The sequence below is a fragment of the Caenorhabditis elegans genome, chromosome II, assembly GCF_000002985.6.
Source record: "Caenorhabditis elegans chromosome II".
NCBI classification, from domain to species: Eukaryota; Metazoa; Nematoda; class Chromadorea; order Rhabditida; family Rhabditidae; genus Caenorhabditis; species Caenorhabditis elegans.
Window position 1 is genome coordinate 12,176,744 of NC_003280.10, and position 23,564 is coordinate 12,200,307.

General features: G+C 33.1%; 3 protein-coding genes and 1 non-coding gene across 5 annotated transcripts; 2 read left to right on the plus strand and 2 right to left on the minus strand.

The window, feature by feature from the left end:
• Nucleotides 1-136: 136 nt before the first annotated feature.
• Nucleotides 137-8,159, minus strand: Y57A10A.13 (3'-5' exonuclease domain-containing protein). The gene is made up of 8 exons (NM_064189.6): nucleotides 8,039-8,159; nucleotides 6,625-7,104; nucleotides 5,714-5,823; nucleotides 4,449-4,812; nucleotides 3,568-3,700; nucleotides 2,945-3,144; nucleotides 1,430-2,053; nucleotides 137-532 (listed from the first exon to the last, which is right to left on the minus strand). Exons 1-8 carry the CDS (start codon nucleotides 8,102-8,104, stop codon nucleotides 377-379), a joined length of 2,133 nt encoding a protein of 710 aa, NP_496590.1. The 5' UTR covers nucleotides 8,105-8,159; the 3' UTR covers nucleotides 137-376.
• Nucleotides 1,727-2,021, plus strand: anr-2. Its single transcript, NR_101759.1, has 2 exons — nucleotides 1,727-1,893; nucleotides 1,937-2,021.
• A 1,034-nt stretch (nucleotides 8,160-9,193) lies between the features above and the next one.
• On the plus strand, nucleotides 9,194-12,535 carry Y57A10A.14 (LITAF domain-containing protein). 2 transcript variants are annotated; one of them, NM_001383967.2, is made up of 5 exons: nucleotides 9,194-9,309; nucleotides 10,989-11,187; nucleotides 11,689-11,749; nucleotides 11,814-11,953; nucleotides 12,183-12,535. In NM_001383967.2, the coding sequence occupies exons 1-5, from the start codon at nucleotides 9,293-9,295 to the stop codon at nucleotides 12,372-12,374; spliced, it is 609 nt and encodes a 202-aa protein (NP_001370062.1). In that variant the 5' UTR covers nucleotides 9,194-9,292; the 3' UTR covers nucleotides 12,375-12,535. The 2 variants fall into 2 exon arrangements, with proteins under 2 accessions (NP_001370062.1, NP_001370063.1); NM_001383968.1 differs by lacking the exon at nucleotides 9,194-9,309 and adding an exon at nucleotides 10,199-10,323 and having other exon boundaries at nucleotides 12,183-12,529.
• A 510-nt stretch (nucleotides 12,536-13,045) lies between these two features.
• polg-1 (DNA-directed DNA polymerase) lies at nucleotides 13,046-23,219 on the minus strand. The gene is made up of 10 exons (NM_064191.3): nucleotides 22,899-23,219; nucleotides 22,195-22,647; nucleotides 21,336-21,420; nucleotides 20,852-21,209; nucleotides 18,707-19,255; nucleotides 17,245-17,615; nucleotides 16,099-16,501; nucleotides 14,543-14,843; nucleotides 13,490-13,717; nucleotides 13,046-13,286 (listed from the first exon to the last, which is right to left on the minus strand). The coding sequence occupies exons 1-10, from the start codon at nucleotides 23,214-23,216 to the stop codon at nucleotides 13,134-13,136; spliced, it is 3,219 nt and encodes a 1,072-aa protein (NP_496592.1). The 5' UTR covers nucleotides 23,217-23,219; the 3' UTR covers nucleotides 13,046-13,133.
• Between the last annotated feature and the right edge of the window lie 345 nt (nucleotides 23,220-23,564).

The following is a 23,564-nucleotide window of genomic DNA, read 5'->3' on the forward strand; positions in this document are numbered from 1 at the left end:
ATTTCCGCAAAAATCGATAAAATACCCGATAATCAATAATTTCTTTTCCTCCAAAAAATCGATAATTTTCTTCACCACGTGGAATTCCGCTCTTTCTTAGAAAATCGATAAATCTTTTGTATTTTGAAAATTAAACTCATGATAATAATATATTTATTTGCCGTAGATAGAATAAAATGAACCCCCAAAAAGGGGCGCAATTACAGATGATGTATGGCCGGATATCGATTTGAATAGGAAAAAAATCGAAAATTTAATCTCCGGACACACGACACAAAAAAAACAAGTGAATATTAAAACAAAGAAAAAATGTGCACAAAACAATTAATATTCAGCTTGGGGCGGCGGCAAACAAGTAATTTTTTTTAAAAAATAATTAGAGCTTCTCCTCGCTGAGCAACGGTAACGATATCCTGATTGGGCTCTGTTTTGACACGAAATCGTTCACATTTATTCCCAATTTTGCGAAGATTGTCGCGCACTTCTCATAGAGCAAAAGCATGCAGTAGGCGTCCATTGCGGCGTAGCGTAACTGCAAAAATATATTGATAGGGGTTTTTGGCGGTTTTTTAGGATAATAAATTCTATATTTTAAAGTTTTTCAAAAAAATTTCAAATTTGGAAATTTTAATTTTGGATTTGAATTCACAAAAAAACTCGGGCACAAAAAATTTCAAATTTTCAAAAATTTTGGCGCGAAATTTGAATACTGATTTTTAATTTTTTTGGCGGGAAATTCAAAATTTTAAGATAAAAAAAAATTAAAATTTTTCTAAAAGCTTCGGTGCAAAATTTATTCGCACTTTCGCGAGAATTCCAATATTTAAAAAATTCAAAAATGTTTGTTGAAGTGAAATTCATTTTATTTTAATTTTTAAAAAAAATTTTGCGCGAAATTCAAATTTTAAAACATTTTTGGCGCGTAGATCAAAGTTTCAAAAAATTGACGCGAAATTCAAATTTTTCAAATTTGTGGCGCGAAATTCAAATTCACAAAAAAAATTAGCGCGAAATTCAAATTTCCAAAAAAAATTGGCGCGAAATTTGAATTAAAAAATTTTTTTAATTGGCGCAAAATTCAAATTTTAAAAAATTTTTGGCGCATAGATCAGAAAAATTCAAAAAAAAAATTTTTTGTCTCATCTGCAATTTAAAAAAATTCAAAAATGTTTTTTGAAGAGAAGTTTTTTTTTTAATGATTTCAAAAAAACAATTTTGGCGCGAAATTCAAAGTTTAAAACATTTTTGGCGCGTAGATCAAATTCTAAAAACAAAAAATTAGCGAGAAATTCAAATTTTCCAAAAAAAAATTGGCGCGAAATTCGAATTAAAAAAAAAATTTTAAAACATTTTTGGCGCGTAGATCAAATTCTAAAAAAGTGGCGAGAATTTAAAAAGTTCAAAAAAAATTTTGTCTCTCATTAAGCACCTGCAAGCATCTAAGAGGTCTTCTATCCCAAACAGAGCATTGTTCTGTCTTATCCAACGGTCTTCCAAGCAATTTCTCGCAAATGAACGATAATCCTTTATTCAGGAATTGCTGTTTCACAGATTCCTCTTTTTTGACAACAATTCCTGATCCTCCACCATCTCCTTCATCCATCGATTCATTCGTATCAATTGTCTCATTTGCCTGTTCCTCTACACTACTATTCGCAGCCGATGACGTCTCGTTATCAGTGAGATGTGGAAGCCATTCTTTTCGAAAATCATCACAATTCTCCAATTTTCCAATTTCATCCATTAAATCCATTATCAATTTCCCGACACAAACTACATTATTCGGTCTGTAAAGTGCCACACAATTACGGAAAGCGGCACGAAGTTGATGAAGATCCTCGCCGAATTGGAAGCCGATTTTCACGATTTCAGGCGTCTCGAAAAGATATGAAAGTACGTGATGATAGCTTTGAGGAGATATTTGATACGATTCTAGATCAATGATATAAATACAATCATGAAGTGACATTTGGAGGATTGTGGCTTTGCTCGGTGAAACGTAGGCACTCCATTCGGCGTCAACGCCTACGTAGATCTTTTCCTCGCGGGATACCTGAACGAAAATTGGGATTGTTTTTTAAAATAAAATTGGGTCATTTTTTCTAAAGAAAAATTTTCGGTTATTTATTTGAACATTTTTTTAGAAAGGTTTTTTTTGTATTTTTCGAAAATTTATACTTTTTTTTTCTGAGAATATCATGTATTTTTTCGGAATTTTTTCATTTTTCTTAATATTTTAGTACTTTTTGAAGAAAAAAATTCGCAAATTTTTTTGGTATTTTTTCGGAAATCCTTAGTATTTTTCTGGCTATTTTTCGAAAAAAAAAGTCGGATAATTTTTTGCATTTTTTCGGAATTTTTTTTTGCATTTTTTTTGTAATTTTTTTTTTCGATTTTTGTGGGTTTTCATCAAAATCGGAAATTTGCTATATTTTTTCGGATAAATTTGGATTTTTCGGAAAACTTTTGTATTTTTTCTGGAATCAAAATGCTAGAAAAATACAAAAAAATTCCGATTTTTTTTTGTATTTTTCGTCAAAAAAAATTCGGAAATTTTTTGTATCTTTCTGACATTTTTTTTGTATTTTTTTTTCTGAAATTCAGTTATTTTTCTTTTTATTTTGGATAGTTTGCGGAAAATATCTTTTTGGATCCGATTTTCAACTTTTTTCAAAGAAAATTGACATTTTTCGGCAATTTTTTTACTTACAAAAATGAAACCCTTTATTTCGGAAAAAACAAATTAAAAAAATATTGTTTTCCAATTTCACTATACGGAAATTGAATTTTTTCCGTTTGCGCCAAATTTTCAAATAAAAATTTATTTAAAAATTCTTTAAAAAATATTTTTTGAAGCTTTTTTTCCAGACAATGTAAATTTTCCGGATTTTTCCTTTTTTTTCTTAAAATAAATATTCAATTTTAACATTCTTAGAGGTATTACCTTATACTCTAACAACATTTGTAAATCTCGTATCTCTTTCTCATTGGTAACCATTTGAATGTGTCGTACTGTCGGCGGGAAATTCAAAAATTCATCAGTTGGCTGGAGGGGGTCCACGATGATCACATTTTGATTAAAGATTACTGTCGGATTCATTTGATACGGTTGCATTCGGCGCCAGAATCGAGCTGCGTCCAAATCTGAAACAAAATTTCTATTTTTTTTAAATTTAATTTAAATATAGTTCGAATTAAAATTTTCATTTAATATACATATAATATAACATTTTCTCAAATATTGAATTTTTGTGTAATTAAAACGTTAAAATTAATTTAAATTTGTATAAAACACATTTTTCAAAAAATTTCAATTTTTGCCGTTTTTTAGGAAAAAAAATTTCTCACCCAAATTTTGATTTAAATTTTTTTTTCAATTTTTTAAAGCACTTTTTGCATTGAAAAATAAATTATTTTCTCAGATTTTGCACTTTAATTTTTTCTCTAAAATTTTATAGAAAAAAACTCGATTTCTTCTTTTATTCCATTTTTTGTGAAAAGGATAACTTTTTCAGTTGAAAACGACTTTTTTAATAGCACTTTTCCGCGTAAAATTCCATTTTTTACCCTTAAAATTCTTCTCCAACACGTCGACAACGAATTTCTTGAGATGTGGCCTCTGGGCGAGTACTGTCCAAATTAAATCATAATAATTCTCGTCTTTCCACGTTTTGTCCACATATCGTTTTTGTCCGAATTTCTGCAAAAAAAACTTTTTTTTTGGAGAAAACACTTGTTTTTAAAAAAAAGCAAATTTTGATTGAAATGCAAAGAAAAAAAAATTAAATTAAAAAAATATATAATTTCTCACCCCTGATTTTAAGAAAAGTTCGAAAAATATGTTTAAAAGTTCAAAAAAGATGTTAAAAAATTTCAAAATTTTTAATGATTTTTTTAAAAAATTTTTCCAAAAACTTTCAATGATTTTTTTTTGAGTTTTTTCCTAATTTTTAAACAATTTTTTGTTGAATTTATTTATTTTTTTCCGAAACTTCTAATGATTTTTTTTTGAGTTTTACCAAAATTTATGAATTAATTTTTTAATGTTTCCAAAATTTTCAATTTTTCCCAAAAATATTAATAATTAATTTTTACATTTGTTCCAAAATTTTTAATCATTTTTCAAACGTTTTAGTGATTTTTATTTATTTTTTTTTTGAATTTATTTCGAAAATTTTTAATCATTTTTTTTGAACTTTTTTCCAAAATTTGTAGTGATTTTTTTTAATATTTTAAAAACTGTTAAATTTTTTTTTCAAAAATTTGAATGATTTTTTTAAAAATTTTCCAAAATTTTAATCATTAAAAAATTGAAATAAAACTTTTTTGAATTTTCCATAATTTTTGAATTGTTAAAAAAAAGTTCTAATCACTTTTTCTTCCAAAAAATGTGTATTTTTCAATTTTTCTTAAAATTCTTTTTTTTTGCTCCAAAATCCCGTAAGCACCTTAATAGCGGCACAAGCCCATCCAGTATGAATAGCCGTAGATCCCTGATGTTCTCCATTCAAATCCCGAATCAACTGCGTTACAGTCTCGACAAAATCCCGATAACTGCATCGATCCGGATGATTTTTATCGATAAATTCAGGTACACTATACGTAAATGTCATTGGATCCTTTGAGGCGTGCAACGCGATCCGCAACACTTCACGGCAACGCTGACGGAACACGTCTGTTCGATTTGTGGCGAAAAGCTCGACAGTCGGAGCTTGTAGGGGTCCAATGTACAGTGCGTGGAGAATTGTGATCGGATCGTCGAGATATCGATTTAGAATCGGATCATGCATGAAATAGTTGAGTGCGTTGAAACTGAAATATTAAATGTTTCTAGTGTTATATTACTCGAAAGTTAGAGACTTTAGGGAACGGTTTTTCGATTGTTTTTTCTAAATTCGAAAAACGTAGATTTTTCGATTCTCCCTGAAAACCATACACGAATGTGAAAAATGTACGCTTTTGAAGAGTAGTGTAATTTAAATTTTAGGGATTTTCATCGATTGAGCATAATTCTTCCAAGAGTGACATTTTTCAATGTTTTCAGGGAAATTCGAAAATACATGTATATTCATATATTCATTTATATATATATACCGTATTTCCTCTATTAGTAAGGAAATACATCACATTCTTATAAATGTATATACATATATATATATATATATATATATATATATATAAATAATATATAGGTACCAGCCGTGGACCGCACCTTCGGCGCGGCCCCCGACTTCTGGGGCGGAAAATTAATTTTTTATGAAACTACAGTAACCCTACAGTATTCCTACCGTACCACTATTGTACCACTACAGTACCCCGACTATATCCCTACACTAGCCCTAACTCACAATCCCTCCAGAAGCCAAAACTTCACAGACTACAAAGACTACATAGACTACAAACTATGGACACACAGAATAAGCGCTTTATATATAGTAAATGATATATATATATATATATATATATATATATATTGCATGTATACATGTATATATATATATGCTTTTTCCAATTTTCCCTGAAAAATATCGAAAAATGGGGCTCTTGGTCTCGACACGATTTGCGTTATTCAAGTTTTTAATTATTAATAAATTTTTATAGAAGAATTACGAACAGTACAGAAATCCATAGAGTTCAAATTACAGTAACAAAACGTTGTCGCGTCGAGACCCTAGGTACCGTAGTAAAGAGTAGTTTTTTTCGAAATCCATACCTAATCAAACCGCTTTTTGTGTTCTTTGCGATAATCTCTCCGAATACTTCCATTTGCTGAGGGCAACTCGACGGGCACAGCACGTATTTCGCCGTTTTCCACTGTTTTGACTGAAAGTTGAAAATTCGAATATAAGCTGTAGAAAAATTATATAATCTTCTTTTACAGTATATTTAGGGTTTAACCTTAAAAATTAGGAAAAATTATTTTAAAAACTGAAAAAAAAACCGTTTTAAAGTTGTTAAATAAAGCTTTTGCAGATGAAATTTCGAAAAATTGCCGAAAATGAGCATTTCCGGTAAATCGGTAAATTGCCGGAATTGAAAATTTCCGGCAAATTGCCGGAATTGTAATTTTCCGGCAAATCGGCAGACCGGCAAATTGCCGGAATTGAAAATTTCAGGCAAATTTCCGGAATTGGAAAATTTTCGGCAAATCGGCAGACCGGCAAATTGCCGGAATTGGAAAATTTTCGGCAAATCGACAGACCGACATTTTGCCAGAACTGAAAACTTCCGGCAAATCGACAGACCGGCAAATTGGCAGAATTGAAAAATTTCCGGCAAATCGGTAAATTGCCGGAATTGAAAATTTCCGGCAAATCGGGATATTGCCGGAATTGAAAATTTCCGGCAAACTGCCAGAATTGAAAATTTTCGGCAAATCGGCAGACCGGCTAATTGCCGGAATTGAAAATTTCCGGCAAATCGACAGACCGGCAAATTACCAGAATTGAAAATTTTCGGCAAATCGGCAGACCGGCTAATTGCCGGAATTGAAAATTTTCGGCAAATCGACAGACCGGCAAATTACCAAAATTGAAAATTTCAGGCAAATCGGCAATTTTTTGTACAAAAAATTGCAATTTTCATATTTCTCGACGGGAAATTTCCAGTTTTTGAAGCACATACTTCCGGCGCAAGCGGAATTTTGAGCATTTCCTCGAGCAACTTGGCGGCCAGCTCATTTCCCAGCACCACTCTCGGATTGATTGTCACATTTTTTCCCTTTCTCGCCGCACTATTTCGTCGCTTTTTCCTTGATCCTCCAGCTCCACCAGCTCCCCCATCTTCCTCAACTTTTCCGCCGTCTTCTTCCATCTTTTCAGCCGGTACAAATCTCTGCTGTGGTAGCTGATAGGCCAAAATCATATTCAATAATAATTCAGGTACTGAGACAAATGAATGTGGATATCCGTTGGCTCCAACTCGACTTTTTTGATGAGAATGCATATAAATATGACTTTCTTCGAGCATTTCTATGTACAACTGTCCGAGTTGTGCAGTTGGTATTGGATCGAACATTTTCTTGGCAAATTGACGAAAATCGAAGCGGCCAGTGTATTTTGATGTGGCTTTCTCGTTTGCAGCGAAGAAATTCGCTACTTCTCGCTGAAAAATTGAAAAAATTTTGGATTTTTTTTCGGCAATTTTTCGGGAAATTATGGTTTTTTTTTGTAATTTTTTGGCAAATTTTGGGTATTTTTCGTCAAATTTTCGGGAAATTATGGCATTTTTTCATACCAAATTTTGGTTTTTTTTTGACAGTTTTGGCACATTTTTTGCCAATTTTTAGCAATTTTTGGGAAGATTTTAAGAAATTTGTGCAATCTCTTTCTCGTTTGCAATGAAGAAATTCGCTACTTCTCGCTGAAAAATTGGGAAAATTGGCAAATTTTTGGTTTTTTTGACAACTTTTGGGCATTTTTCGCCAATTTTTGGGAAATTATGAAATTTTTTTAAGCAAATTTTGGTGAATTTTGGATATTTTGGCACATTTTTCGCCAATTTTTTGGCACATATTTAGCAATTTTTTTGGAAATTTTAGGCAATTTTTTGGAAAATTTTAGGCAATTTTTTGGAAAGTTTTAGGCAATTTTTTGGCAAATTTAGGGGATTATGGCAAGATTTTTGGCAATTTTTTGGCAACATGGAAATTTTTCCGGAAATTAGGGAAAATTCGCTGAATTTGCGTTTAAAGCCGCATTTTTACAGCTTTTTCTAGTGAAAAATACTGAAAAACGCGAAATTCGCATTTTTCAGCAAATTTGCATTTAAAAAATCGCATTTTGAAGGATTTTGAGCGAAAAAGTGGTTTTAATGGATTTTTTTCTGAAAAATTCGATTTTCCCGAGTTTTCAATGCGAAACTGTAAAATTTTTCATGAAAACTTGTGCAAATTTTCGATTTATCTGTCATTTTTTCGAGAATTATAGGAAAATTGCCACGATTTTTGTTATTTTCCGCTTTAATTGACCTTTCAGGCCATTTTCATCAAATTTTGCGATTTTTCTTCAATTTTTCTGCGATTTTCCGTCATTTCTACCTCATAACTCTTGACGGCATTGTGTAGAAGCTGAAGTGCGGCCGTATTGCTCATAAAATCGCTCATTTCTCTCTTATTGCATTCCCGAGCGGCCGATTGTCTGAAATTTATTGATTTTAGGTGATTTTTTAATCAGAAAATCAAATTTTAAGCTATTTTTATTGATTTTTGGCGAAAAAAGTTGAAAAAACCACGAAAAATGAGTAAAAAATGAGGAAATTCCCAGAGAAAAGGGGCGGAGTCTGGCGGAGTGTCGTACTGCGTGTTGTTTATCGAAATAAAGAATTTCAGCGGGAAAAATTAATTTCTGAAATTAAAAACTCGAAAATAAGTAAAAATAGCGATTTCTTGTGAAAAAGCACACGAAAAAATCGATTTTGTCGTAAAAACAAAAAAAAATAAGGCGAGAACCTCAATAAACGCTACTTTTTATGATTTTTTTAAGATTTCAGCTAATTTTCTAGAGATTTTTCAGGGAAAAATTGCGAATTTCGATTTAAAACATGATGCAAAACATCAAAATCTCTCAAAATAGTACTTTCAAGGGATGTGGAGTTCCGGGGATGGGTCTCGCCGAGCTGGAAAACTGGTTACTGTACTTGCAATGGGTTTTCGCAGATTTTAAGTTCAATCGCGATGAGAAAAAATTCTTTAAAAGGTTTAAAGTGATTTTCGAATGAAAAAATCGAAAAAAAAATCAAAAACCCCGAATTATCACTTGGAAATGCGAAAATTTTGCGCGTCAAATGTGGTGTATTGTTTTTTTTTCGCCGAAAAACTCCAATATGTGGTACAATTGGAATTATTTTGAATTGTTAAAAATAATAATTCTAAATTCTAAACATTGATTGATCAAACAATTTCAAAATCAACCAAAAAACGACTCGTTTTTCGATAATTTTGAAAACTTGCGCGTCAAATGTGGTGTATTGATCTTTTTCGCCGAAAAACGGCAAAAATCGATAAAAATCAATATAGCTAACGTGAAATTTAGACTTTTAGAACTGCTCAAACAACTGTTCCTGCTCCCTCGTTCTTTTTAATTTTCAGGTGATGACAAAAGACAAAGGGAGCTGCCAATCATTATTAACTTCCTTATCTTATCAGTGAAAATGTACCAATACACACATATATACATAATAAAATAATAGGGTCTTCTCTTACTGTCTTATCACCTCCGCCCACGTCACTCACCCATTGATTTTCAGAATTTCCCTGTGTGATTATTACGATTTTCAGTCAGAAAATTGAACTATGCTCGTTCATCAAGGGTTTGTGTTAGTTTTTATTTATGAAATACTGAGAAAAATCGGAAAAAATTCAGTTAAAATATGATAATCGCCAGTTTTTAACCTAATGCACCATGTGCACCAGATTTGACGCGCAAAATTTTCGAATAACTATACGGTGGATGACTATTTTGCCGGGTTTTTTGGGTTTTTTTAATGTATGGAGAGAAAAATTGAGTTTGGATTTTGAGAATAATTTTAAAAAATTAAAATTTCAAAAAAAACAATTTCAAAAAACCGGACTTCGCAACGGATTTCGGCCAAAAACTCAATGCACTCGATTTTACGCGCAAAGTTTTCGGAGTATTTTTTTTTCGAAATATTAGAATTTCACGTGGTGTCAGGATGTCTCATTGCGGTTTGATCTACAAAAAATGCGGGAATTTTTTCCCAGTAAAATTGTGGCGTCAGCACGCTCTTAACCATGTGAATTCAGTTGAGATTTCTGCGTCTCTTCTCCCGCATTTTTCGAAGATCAAAGCGAAATGGGTCTTTCTGACTCCACGTGGAATTGCCCAATAGTTGAAGTTGTCTGAAATCAGTTTTTCAAAAAATTTAAAAAAAATCAGGTTCCCGTCTGAAACTGATAAATTTTTGCGACCTTTGGACGTATGTTAAGCGTTCGAAAATCGGTTTTTATCAGTGAAAACAAAATATTTTTAAATCTGTTTTTGGTCTTTTAAAATTTAATTTATATCGTGTTTGTAACCTTTAAAAATAAAATAACAAAGATTTTTAAAATTTTTGAAAAAAAAATTCAAAATTTTTTTTTTGATTTTCTGACCAGCTTGTACTTTTTGTAACAGTACATGACATTTTCAATCACAATTTTTCCGCTTCCCGTCACATGAACACGTAGTTTGTGCACATCATAATCGTTATCATTATATCGGTTTCCGATTTTTTAGTAAAGTTAGGCATTTTGCTTAAAATAGAACTTGGTTTGTGCTTTTTTTTGAAAATTTATTTTGAAAACATGGAACTGGAAGTTATCAGGTATATTTGAAAAATATGTATTCGATTTTATGTAATACATACTTATATTTTTTTTACAATTACGGGTACACAATATTCTGAGAATGCGTATTAGGCAACACATTTGACGCGCAAAATATCTTGCAGCGAAAACTACAGTAATTTTTTAAATGACTACTGTAGTGTCGATTTACGGGGTCTCGATTTTCGAAACGAATTTCTTTTCTTTCTTTGGATTTTCGATTTTTCAAAATCATTTTTGTGTTTTCTTTCAATACTTTATCGATTAAAAATCGAGCCCGTAAATCGACACAAGCACTACAGTAGTCATTTAAGGAATTACTGTAGTTTTCGCTACGCGATATTTTGCGCGTCAAATATGTTGCTCATTGTCAATACGCATTCTCAGAATTTGATGTTCCCGTGATATTAATGACATTAATAAAATTAAAGTTTGCCAACTGAGATTTTTTTTTGAAATTTTGAGAAAAAATTTCGGAAAAAAACTTTAGAAATTCTTTTTTGAGATTTTTTTTCAAAATTTACCTATTATATAAATTGCAGATTTTTGAATTTTTCTTCTAATAGAAAATCAATATTTTAACGATTTTTAAGAACCTCGGTCCAAAATTCAGCCAAAAAAATTACTGAAACTAAAAAAAAATTACAATAAATTTAATTTCCAGCACACTGGATTCCAATTCCAGTCGTATTAACATATTCGACGTATTCGACAATTCCCCAACATCATCATCCCTATCAGATTCTGATCCAAGTTTACTTATTGAAGAAGAAGAACCACCGAATCCAAAAAAGCGAGCAGAATTGTATCAGTGGTTGAATACCTCGTATTATGGTAGTATAATACGGAAGGTTAGTGCACAGGTAGGTAATTGTTTTAATTATAGAAAATGTAATATTATATAGGGAACCTAAAATTCTGAGAATGCACAACATATTTGACGCGCAAAATATCTCGTAGCGAAAACTACAGTAATTGTTAAAATTACTACTTGTGTCGATTTACGAGCTCAATTTTCGAAATGAATTTATTTTCGAATAGTGACAGCGATATTCTAATTTCCTTCGCCAAATTCAAAAATCCTATTGAAAAATAAAAAATCGAGCCCGTAAATCGACCCAAGCGCTACAGTAGTCATTTGAAGAATTACTGTAGTTTTCGCTACGAGCTATTTTGCGCGTCAATCATGTTGTGCAATACGCGTTCTCAGAGTTTTGTGTTCCTGTAATATAATATGTTCGAAAAATTACAATTCAATTTTTTTTCAACATTTCTGAAAAATTCGAATTTCATGCAGAAATTAGACAAGAAAATCACAAAAAAACTGTTTAAAATTTTTGTTTTTAATTTTTAAAAATTTTCAGGTACCCTACCAGCCGGACTATGTACGAATTGAAGATAACTCGACGATTCCAATTTTTGATAGTAAGAGTTTTTAAAAAATCTATTTAATGTTTTTTCATACATTTTTCAAATTCCGTATATTCAGACGAAGAAGATTATAACGAAATCGTTGGCGGCGCCGAAGGAAACTCGTTGCTCAATGAGCACAAAATTCAGATTGATCTACAGCCGAGTAGTACTGGAAGCAGGAGGAGTACGGAGAGTTACGAGCTTTGTAAAAGTTGCGTAAGTTGTTTTTTTTTGTTAAATTTTGAGCTAAATTTTTTTTAACACAAAAATTGAATTTTGAGCAAAAAAGTGAATTTAAATCCCAAAAATTAGGTTAAAATACGGTCCAAAATTTTTAAAAAAAAGTTTTTTTTTCGTTTTAAATTTTATTTTTTGAACATTTTTCATTTCACCACTATATTCGACTGTAACTGTGATTTTTTTTTCCAATTTTTCCAATTTCCAGACATCCCGCTACACCCGCCATCGTACTACCTATCACGCCCGAATAATTTGGCTTATTTTGACTACCGTAGCCCTTTCCTCATCATTTTTCCCATATGGTCTATTTTCGGTTGTACTTCTCCTATTTATTCCTCCTCAAATACGAAGACCTATTTGTAAAAAGTGTAGAACCTCTTCGTTTTGGGGATTTTGATTTTATATAATAGTTTAAATCAGTTTGATAATTAGATAACTATGTATTTCGGAAAAAAATATATGATCTCATTGATTTTTTTGTACACTTTCGATTTTTTTTGTATTTAGAATATTTATATGATTTTTTAATAAATAAAAATTTTTGGAAAAAAATTTATTTACGAAGTTTTGTGTAGGTTTACAAGCTTAGTGTAGATTTACGGGGATAATGTGGATTTACGAGTTTCGTGTGGATTTACGACACTATTGTAAATTTACGAAAGGATGTGTAGATTTACGAATTTCGTGCGAATAAACGACACTATTGTAAATTTACGAGCTTCATGTGGATTTACGAGATTTACGGTATGTGTTTGTGTGAATTTACGAGCCTAAGGTAGATTTGCGAGGCTTGTGTGTATTTACGACATTATTGTAGATTTACGAAATTTTCTGTAGGTTTACGAGCTTCGTGTTACTAAATTTTTTTATGTCGATTTACGGAACATGTGATGACTTATGACGCTATTGTAGATTTACGTCAATTTGTGTAGATTTACGGGCTTTGTGTGGATTTACGACACTACTGTAGATTTACGAAATTTTGTGTAGATTTACGAAATACTGTGTGGATTTACGATACTGTTGTAGATTTACGGTGTTTGTGTTGATTTACGTAAAGTTTGTGGATTTTTTCTGAATACATTTTTATGTTGTAATGTGAAAAAACAATTGAACAATAAAATTAACAAACATTAACAAGAAAAAAAATCAAAATTTAATCCAGTTTTCCACCAGTGAGCTTCAGTAGATCGTCAACGGTCCAGGCGACGCCGTCGGCAATTTTGGAGCCGTCCGGATTGATGCTCTCCGTGTCGACTTCTTTACGGAGTACTGTATCACAATCTACTTGAGAGAAGAAGGCAACGGTCTGAAAATATCTAATGTAGATTTACGGGGCTTGTTTTACAGGAGTTATGTAGATTTACGGGGTAGTGTGGAATTACAGGAATTGTGTGTGCGAATTTACGAGCCAACTGTAGGATTACAGGGTTAATTTGGATTTACAAGCCACAATTAAATTTACTGATAGTGAGGTTATATGGATCTATGAGCCAGCAAAAAAAAACGAACATTAGGCAGCTGACATATTCCGACTCTCTGTGAAATATAGGCTCTCACAAGCAAATTCGAAAGCTGCAGAGCAAGAGCAAGTCTCGGAGCATCCGGCTCTTTGCACATGTATCGGACCTCGTCGTGAATCGAAATGACGAAACGGGCATCGATTTTGTAAGTGTCACAGAGCCATTGCATTGAGACGAGCAGGAGATGGAGGAAATCAACTGCCGACGATTGTACAATCTGGAATTTTGATTTATTTTTGGGTCGGAAAAATGTATTGTGGGTTTACGGGGATCGTGTGGATTTCCGAGACTTTTGTAGATTTACGGTGGGTATTTGTGTGCATTTACGAGACTGTAGAATTACGGTAATTGTTTGTGGGGATTTGCGAGCCTATGTAGATTTCCGGTGTCTAAGTAGATTTACGGGGGCTGTGTGGACTTACGGTGGGTGATTGTGGATTTACGAGCCTAATGTAGATTTACGGCGTTTGTGTGGATTTACGAAGTGTGCATAAAAGTACGAACCTTTGTAGATTTACGGAGTTTATGTGGATCTACGGGAATTGTGTGTAGGTAGGTTTTTTTGTGTGGATTTACGGGGCTGTGTGGATTTACAGTGTTTTGGTACGTTTTTGCTTGAATTTACAAACCTAATGTACATTTACGGCGTCTCTGTGGATTTACAAGGGATCGTGTGGATTTATGAGCCTAATGTAGATTAACTTTGTGTACATTTCCGGTGTCCATGTATACGTATATATCTATGTATATATGTAGATTTACGGGGGATGTGTAGATTTACGATGGGTGATTGTGTGGATTTACGAGCCTCATGTAGATTGACTATGGTGCCCGTATGAATTTACGCGCCTGATGCAGATTTACGACGTTTGTGTGGATTTACGAGAAAACAAATTTTTAAAGGAAAATTGGAAAATCATCAATTTTTTCACTGTATTTTTCGAAAAAAAAAACCTATAAACCAAAAAATTCAACATTTCCAAAAAAAAAAAAATTTTTTGCGATTTAATCGATATTAACCGAAAGAATCCAGACGCCGTACCCAATTCATAACGGATCTCTTATATTTTCGATCAAAATACGCTGAATCCGGCGTTCCTTCAGGCAATTTTCCAAGTGAATCCGCAATTTGGCATCCCAGAATAGGAGTTCTCAAATCGTGAGCCGCTGCTGAGGTCTCCAGGAAATTGAATGTTGAAGATTCATATCCGCCGACGAAAAGGCGTCGTGGCTCATCAGGATTCTCATAGATCGAGTAGATTAGGCTATCCGGTTCAGAGGATCCATTGAGAAGTGACGAGTAGTGGGAGAGAAGCCAATCTTCGAAACGCACAGTTTCTGAGCTGGAAATTAAATTTTTGATTTAAAAAAAAATTTCGACAGTTTTTTTTTTGGCCGAAAACATGGTGCATCCTGAATTTTCCAGGTAATCTTGTTGGTTTTTTTTTGGAAATTTTTTGTTTTTTTCGGATTTTTTTCGGAATTTTTAAAGACTTTTTCTGAACTTGTTTGGTTTTTTTTTGGAAAAGTTTTGGGTTTTTTAAAGATTTTTAAAGTTTTTTTGAATTTTTTTCGGAATTTTTAAACACTTTATTTTTGGATTTTCTCGGATTTTTTTGGAAATTTTTTGGATTTTATTTCGGAATTTTTATTCGATTTTTTTTCTGGATTTTTTAAAGACATTTGGGGATTTTTTTGGATTTTTTCGGATTTTTTAAAGACTTTTTCTGAATTGTTTTGTTTTTTTTTTCGGAATTTTATTGGTTTTTTTTTGGAAAATTTTTGGATTTTTTAAAGATTAAAAAAAAATTTCTTTTGAATTTTATTTTTGGATTTTCTTGGATGGTTTTTTTGAAAATTTTTTGGATGTTATTTCGGAATTTTTTTTTTTGAATTTTTTTTTGGATGTTTTATTCGATTTTAAAATTTAAAATTTTTTTTGGCCAAAATTTTTTTAGACCGAATTTTTGGCAAAACATTGCTAATTTTTGGGAAAACTATAAACGGAAGATAATGGTACCACATTATCTGTTTATGATTGTTAAACTAGTGTTTGAATACATGTATTTATTGATTAAATAGGCCGGATGGAGAGAGAGGAGATAGGTCACCTCTCACTCGCCAGCTGATGTGTAGAATGAATATAATCAAGGGTAGAACACTAGAGGGAGGCCAGATGGGTGACCTCTATTACACAAAGACAGATGGGAAATGCGATAGTAATAATAGAGGGATAGTAAACAATAGAACTGAACTATACGTTCACAAAACAAAAAGGATTCTCCTAAAAATTATTTCACCAATTTTTCTAAAACTAATTTTTAATTTTTATTTTCTGCCTTAAAAAAAAAAAATTAAAACCATTTTTAAAATATATTTTCGATTAAAACAACTTTTCAATTTTTTAAAATAAAATTTTTTTAAAAAACGTATTTTTGTTTTTTTTCTTAACTTTTAAACGAAATTTTAAGAAAAACAAATGTTTTTCTCCAAATCAATTACTTGACCAATTTTTTTAAACCATCAAAAAACATTTTTGTGACCAAAACCTTTTTTAAAATAATTTTTTGTAAAAAAAAAAACAAAAAAAAAACCCACGCAAATTGACTAGTATACGCCGGCATATAATAAATCCCATCAATCGTCAAAATCTTGCATACATCCGAATTCTCGACCATTTCCTCAATATACTTATCCACCACACAATTCATTCTCACATCCACCTTCATATATTTTGCCACATCACCTTTTGTCAATTTGAATAACTGAGAAGCTGTGCTCTCGGCTTCAGACTGTTTCAGTCCACCAACTCTCATTAAATGTTTCCCGGCATGAGTCTCCCCGGAGCCATAGAGCCTTGCGTAATTGAGCACTTTCGCGTGATTTCTACTAATTTTCAGTTGGCTAGCCACTACTGAATGGAGATCAGTGTTGTCGGATTTTGAACCGGCGAGCATCATGTTCGAGAAGGCCGTCTTACCGGCGACACGTTTTTCCAGCGCTGAAAATTTTGAAATTTTGGATTTTTTGCAAAATTTCTGAAATTTGAATCAGTGGTGGGCGGCAATTGTCATTCGGCATATCGGCAAGTTGCCGGTTTGACAAAAATTTCAATTCCGGCAATTTGCCAATTAGCCGGAAATTTGTAATTCCAGCAGGTTGCCGGTTTGCCGGAATTTTTCAATTCCGCCAATTTGCTGGTTTGCATATTTGCCGGAAATTTAGATTCCGGCAATCTTCCAGATTGCCGACTTGCCGTAAATTTAAATTCCAGCAGTTTGCCGGAAAATTTCGATTCCGGAATTGTGCCGATTTGCCGGAAATTTTCAATTCCGGCAAATTGTCGGTTTGCCGATTTGCCGGAAATTTTTAATTCCAGCAGTTTGCCGGTTTGCCGGAAATTTTCAATTCCGGCAATTTGCCAAGTTGCCGGAAATTTACAATTCCGGCAAATTGCAGGTTTGCCGGTTTGCCGGAACTTTTCAATTCCGCCAATTTTCAATTCCGCTAATTTACCGGAAATTTTAAATTCCGGCAATTTGCCGATTTGCCGGAAATTTTAAATTCCGGCAATTTGCCGGTTTACCGATTTTCTAAAAAAATCATTTGCATCAGAATTCTCTGATATTTCCATAAAATTTGACTCTGAAATTTCAAAAGTCACGAAAATGTGCACACAAAAATTTTAAAATGGTAAAAAAAAATTTTGAATTTTTTTCTCCAAATTCAAAAAACACCCCATACGCAATCTTTTCTCAGCACTCGCATCTCCATACAACGCAGCGAGCCATTGCTCCTGTGAATCCACGTCAGCGCCAACTAATCGATAACCAGCGGGCGCTTGCACCATCGCCTTGATTCCGGTACCGATGACGTGTCCTGTAGATTGATTTGTCAGTGTCACCCATAATTTATGAACACTTCGACGGGAAATTGTGCCCGCTGGAACGACGGCCGCCGCGATTGCTCCGTCTATCATTTCCAGGTTTTCGGCGGTACGCCACGTAGCTTCCGGACTCCAAATCGCGACTTCCGAGCAGTATCGGTCACTGTAGCTCGTCCAGAATTGGGTCGTTTGGATTGAGTCGAGCACCACGTCGAAATATTCTTCGTATCTGGAAAATCACTGCTTTTGTTTATTTGAACCTACAGTACTTTTAGAGTAACCCTACAGTACCACTACAGTACCCCTACAGTACCCCCACTGTATCACTACAGTACTATTGCAACACCCCCAGCAATCCTACAGTACCCTGTAGCACCTCTATAGCACCTCTACACTATCACTACAGTACCTTTAAAGTACCAGTACAGTAGCCCTAGATTACAGTAACCGTACAGCAACCCTACATATAGCCCCTACAGTAACCCCTCTCCCCCCCACCCCCTCAGCACTCCTACAGTACCCTAACATTATCAGTACAGTACCCCTATAGTACTCGTACAGCATCACTACAATACCCCTACAGTACCCCCACAGTATCACTACAGTACCAATACAGTACCCCTTCAGGATCCCTACAATATCTCTACAGTACCGCTACAGTACCTCTACAGTACCCTCACAGTACCGCTACAGTACACCTACAGCTCCCCTACAGTACCCCCTCAGGATCCCTACAATATACCTACAGTACCCCTATAGTGCCACTTTAGTGCAACTACACTACCGCTTTAGTACCACTACAGTGCCGCTACAGTACCCCAACAGTACCCATACGTATACCTAAAGTACCCCTATAGTACCCACTCCCCCTCTCCTACAGTACCACTACAGTATGATTACAGTACCCCAACAGTACTCCCTCATCCCTCCTACAGTATCCCTACAGTACCCCTACAGTACCCCAACAGTACCCATACGTATACCTAAAGTACCCCTATAGTACCCACTCCCCCTCTCCTACAGTACCACTACAGTATGATTACAGTACCCCAACAGTACTCCCTCATCCCTCCTACAGTATCCCTACAGTACCCCTACAGTACCCCAACAGTACCCATACGTATACCTAAAGTACCCCTATAGTACCCACTCCCCCTCTCCTACAGTACCACTACAGTATGATTACAGTACCTCAACAGTCTCCCTCACCCCTCCTACAGTATCCCTACAGTACCCCTACAGTACCACTACAGTACCAGTACAGTACCTCTATGGTACTCGTACAGTATCACTACAGTACCCCTACAGTACCCCTTTTACCTCGTCGGCCGTAACACCAACTCCTTCAAATCCTTCGCAAAATGCTTGGTAAGCGGATCGCCGACATTTCCCTCCCCGGACGGGTGATCCAACTGATAAAATCTCACAAGCCCGGCCTCGTCGAGCTCAAAACCCTTTCGATCCGGCGAAATCGGCAGCTCGCCGAGCATATAGACATTATTTTGAACGGTCTCGTAGAAGCTTCGCAGCGGAAACTTTTTCACCGCTGAATCCGGTTTAAAATCGATTTTTGCGTCGATTTCGTGGAAATTCGGGTCTTGGAGCGCTTTTTCGACCGGTTTCCAATTCGGAACCAAAAATCCCCAACCTTTTGATCGAGTTTTGAATAGGGGAAATGGTCCGAATACGAAGCCGAAAATCGCCGGAATCAGGTGACTTTTTAGGGCGATATGGTGGCTGTCCACCTCGTCAAGGCTCAAGTTAACGAAGCTCCGCGCCTTGAACAGCTTGTTGAACCATTCGAAATTTGATTGTTTTTGGTTGAATGTCCAATCGTGATGCCACATCCAAACATCGTTTTTTTCAGGCCTGGAAATTGGGAAAATTGGGAAATTTTTTCATTTGAAATTCCGAAATTTCGAGGGGAATATAAAATTTTTCAAAAATTTCAAAAATTACTGAAAACTTTCCAAAAATCCAGAAATTTCGCAAAATTTGAATTTTTTCAAAAATTCGTTGGCAAATTTCAAATTTTTATAATTTTTTTTTTTTTGGTTTTTTTTGGGATTTTTTGTTGAATTTTTTGGATTTTTTTTTGATTTCTTTGAATTATTTCTGGAATTTTTTTTGTTGGATTTTTTCGGATTTTTTGGAACTTTTTGGATTATATTGGAATTTTTTCGGGATGTTTTAAATCTATTTTTTGGATTTTTTAAAAATTATTTTTTTCTATTGTTTCGGAATATTTTTTAGGATTTTTTCAAAAATTTTTTGGTTTCTTTTTGTGGAATTTCGTTAAAAAATGTTTTAAAGGAATTTTTACGGATTTTTTTCTTGGAATTTTTTGGAATGTTTTTAGGATTTTTTTCGGAATTTTTTTTGGATTTTTTGGGGTTTTTAAAGGATTTTTTGAAGGAATTTTTTTATATTAAAAATTTTTTTTTGGATTTTTAAAGGAGTTTTTATTGGATTTTTTTCTTGGAATTTTTTGGAATGTTTTTAGGATTTTTTTCGGAATTTTTTTTGGATTTTTTGGGGTTTTTAAAGGATTTTTTGAAGGAATTTTTTTATATTAAAAATTTTTTTTTGGATTTTTAAAGGAGTTTTTATTGGATTTTTTTCTTGGAATTTTTTGGAATGTTTTTTGGAATTTTTTTTGGAATTTTTTTTGGATTTTTTAGGGTTTTTCTTTCTGGATTAAAAAAAAAATTTTTAAACTTTTCTTTTGGATTTTTTTTGTTTTTTTTTGGATTTTTAAAGGAATTTCTTAGGCTTTTTTTGTACTTTTTTAAAAGGTTTTTATAGATTTTTTTTGTAATTTTTTTGAATTTTCTTTCGATTTTTTTGGATTTTTTTCTACTTTTTTTGAAATTTATTTTTGGGATTAAAAAAATTTTTTTGAAATTTTTTTGGAATTTTTTTTGGATTTTTTTGTCATTTTTTGGAATTTTTGGAATTTTTTTGAAATTGTTATTTTGGATTTTAAAATAAAATTTTTTGGATGAAAAAGACTGCTGGAATTTTTTTGGGACTATTTTTTGGATTTTTTTTTTAACTTTTTAAAACTTTTCTTTTGGATTATTTGGTTTTTTTTGGAGTTTTTTTTTGAATTTTCAAAGAATTAAAAACAAATTTGGATTTTTTTTTTGGAATTTTTTGGAATTTTTTTCGGATTTTTTGTACTTTTTTTTGGTATTTTTTTCTGAATTTTTTTCGAATTCTTTTTGGAATTTATTTGGCATTTTTTGGATAAATTTTTTAATTTTTTTTTGGATTTTTTTGAAATTTCTTTTGGATTTCTTTATTGGAATTTTTTGTGTTTTTCTGAAATTTTTAAGGATTTTTTTTTGAATTTTCAAAGAATTAAAAAAAAATTTGGACTTTTAAATGATTTTTTTTTTGGAATTTTTGGAATTTTTTGACCAGGAAATGTTCATTTGATTTCAAAAATGTTTATATTTTTACCCAATCTCCTCTCCCTCATCATCCAATCTCTTCGCCACCAATCGCGCCGATTCAATGATTTTTCTCGTCGCAGCCGTCTTCTTTTGCTCACAAGTTTGCACATTTTTCTCGTAGAACATTTTCCAGTAACTATTAATCGGTAGATACACATTTCCCATATTCAACATTCCGGAAAGTGTCGCCGGATGGGGAAATCGTTTGATAAATTCTGGCCATAGGCGGAAATAAATTTCCGCGCATAGAATATTATCACGGGCACAGTAGGACATAAGGGGCTGGAAATCTTCTCGAATTTGCTCAATTGGGTCTTTGACGAAGCTTGCTCGCATCGTTTTCTTCGAGAAACCCTCCGCGTTGACTGAAAAAAAGATTATTGAAATTTTTTTTTTTTTGAAAATTTTTTTCGAAAAAAATTTATTTTTCCGAAAAATTCAAATTTCCGGCCAAATGTTTTTTCAAAATTGTGATCTACGTAATCGCTTACTAGCTTTATCTGGATAGAGATGATCGTGTACTGCAACCAACGAATTTTTCGAAACTCGACCCTTCCATGCGTTCATCCAATCGGACTGCAAAACAAAAATTTAATTAATTAACTATAAGATTTTTTTTGGCGGGAATTTGAATTCGTCAAAACGAAAAAATTAAATTTGGCGGTTTAAAGGTTTTCAAATTTTTAAAAAATAATGCCGCCAAATTTGAAATTTTCAAAAAAAAAAAGTTTGGTACAATTCGGTTTTAAATTAATTTTTTTATTGAAAATTTTGAATTTGGCGCCAAAATTAATTTTTTTTTTTTGTTTTCAGAAACTTTTTTTGGCGCCAAATTCAAATTTTCAAAAGAATATTTTTTTGAACCAATTTTAGAATTTCCAAAAAAGTTTTTTGGCGCCAAATTAAAACCTTTCAAAACTAATTTTTGGCGCCAAGTTAAAAATGTTTAAAAGTAGTTTTTTGGCGCCAATTACAACATTTCAAAAAACTATATTTTGGCGCCAAATTCAAAAAGTTTAAAAAAAATTTTGGCGGCAAATTCAAAATTTTCCAAAAACAGTTTTACGGCGCCAAATTCAAAAATTTTCAAAAATACATTTTTGGCGCCAAATTTAAACTTTTCAAAAAACGTTTTTTTTGGGCCAAATTCAAAATTTTCAATATAAATTTTTGGCGCCAAATTTAAACTTTTCAAAAAAACATTTTTTTTTGGGCCAAATTCCAAAATTTTAAAAACCGTTTTTTGGCGCCAAATTTAAACTTTTCAAAAAAACATTTTTTGGGCCAAATTCCAAAATTTTAAAAACCGTTTTTTGGCGCCAAATTCAAAATTTTCCATCATAAACGTACATGTGAATCATTAGTCTCAACATCATACATTTCATAAAGTGATTGCTGATGATCAGCCATTCCATACATTGGAATCGACATAGACATTGTATCCATAAATCGAATCTTTGACCCATTTATCGATTGATAAGCCTCCCGACATCTGGCTCGATCAAATCCAACATTATGTCCAATAATCACTTTTTCCATTCCAATCTCTCCGATCGGAATTAAATCTGCTTTCGTTGGAATTTCCGGAATTTCTGATTCATAAATTAATCGATCACTACACCATCCATACCATGCATCTCTTCCCAATGCAATTGCCAATGTTGGAAGGGTCCCGTCACGAACAACTAATTCAATATCGAAGAATAGAATTGAGTCACGTGGAAAATCGATAGTTTCCGGGGGTTCCGAAGTGGAGAACGGGTATCGTGTCCAGCCGGTTTTGTAGTGCCATCCGTCGGTTTTCTAGAATTATCGATTTTTTGTTTGATAGGCCACGCCCACATATTGGCTATATTTTATTGATTTTCTGGAATTTTTGGATATGTAGATTTAGGCTCCGCCCCTTTAATGGTCAAAGATTTTAAAAATTAAAAAAAAAATTTAAATAAAAATGATGATTTAGGCTCCGCCCCTTTAATCGTTAAAAATTTAAGAATAAGAAATTTCAAGTGATTTTTATCGATTTTCAACTGTTCACAGTAGAGCGCATTTACATCAATGTGCTCCAAAACGTTCTTGGCGGTTTCCAAATCGAATTCGCACGCTTTTTCCAGCAATTCCTTGTATTTTCGTGTTTGTTGCTCGGCGAGCACACCGAAATGATCGACGACGTTGTCGGCGACAAGCGGTGGAAGAACTCCTGTGTATTCGGCCGCCGATGACGTCGACGGGGCCGATACATGCGGGAAAAGGTAATTGTGGACACGGGGGCACACTGTTTCGATGGTTTTTCGCTCGAAATTCGAGGTTTTTGACGTGGCAATTTGTCGGCGGGATACGTGGAAAATTTGCATTATTTTCGGAGGACGCATTCTGAAATAGGTTTGAAAATATCGATTTTTTGGGCGAAAAATCGATAAAAGTTGAAATTTTATAAGGAATTATATTACGGAGACACAAAATTCTGAGAATACGTACTGCACAACATATTTGACGCGGAAAATATCTCGAAGCGACAACTACAGTAATTCTTTAAATGACTACTGTAGCGCGTGTGTCGATTTACGGGCTCGAATGGATTAAATTTATTTATTTATCGATAAAATATTAAAATTAAGCTAAGCATTAGAAAATAATGCCAAGAAACGAAAATAAATCAATTTTAAAAATCGAGCTCGTAAATCGACACAAGCGCTACAGTAGTCATTTAAAGGGTTACT

Excerpts from the sequence above, each read along its gene's own strand:
- Y57A10A.14 (NM_001383968.1), top strand. The coding sequence starts at position 10,304 with ATGGAACTGGAAGTTATCAG. Across the intron at positions 11,188-11,688 it reads TACGGAAGGTTAGTGCACAG|GTACCCTACCAGCCGGACTA; the intron begins GTAGGTAATTGT and ends AAAAATTTTCAG. Across the intron at positions 11,954-12,182 it reads ACGAGCTTTGTAAAAGTTGC|ACATCCCGCTACACCCGCCA; the intron begins GTAAGTTGTTTT and ends TCCAATTTCCAG.
- polg-1 (NM_064191.3), bottom strand. The coding sequence starts at position 23,216 with ATGCGTCCTCCGAAAATAATGCAAATTTTCCACGTATCCCGCCGACAA. Across the intron at positions 21,210-21,335 it reads TCTCTATCCAGATAAAGCTA|TCAACGCGGAGGGTTTCTCG; the intron begins GTAAGCGATTAC and ends TCTTTTTTTCAG. Across the intron at positions 17,616-18,706 it reads TTGGTGTTACGGCCGACGAG|ATACGAAGAATATTTCGACG; the intron begins GTAAAAGGGGTA and ends GTGATTTTCCAG.
- Y57A10A.13 (NM_064189.6), bottom strand. The coding sequence starts at position 8,104 with ATGAGCGATTTTATGAGCAATACGGCCGCACTTCAGCTTCTACACAAT. Across the intron at positions 7,105-8,038 it reads ATGCCGTCAAGAGTTATGAG|CGAGAAGTAGCGAATTTCTT; the intron begins GTAGAAATGACG and ends TCAATTTTTCAG. Across the intron at positions 533-1,429 it reads GACCTCTTAGATGCTTGCAG|TTACGCTACGCCGCAATGGA; the intron begins GTGCTTAATGAG and ends ATATTTTTGCAG.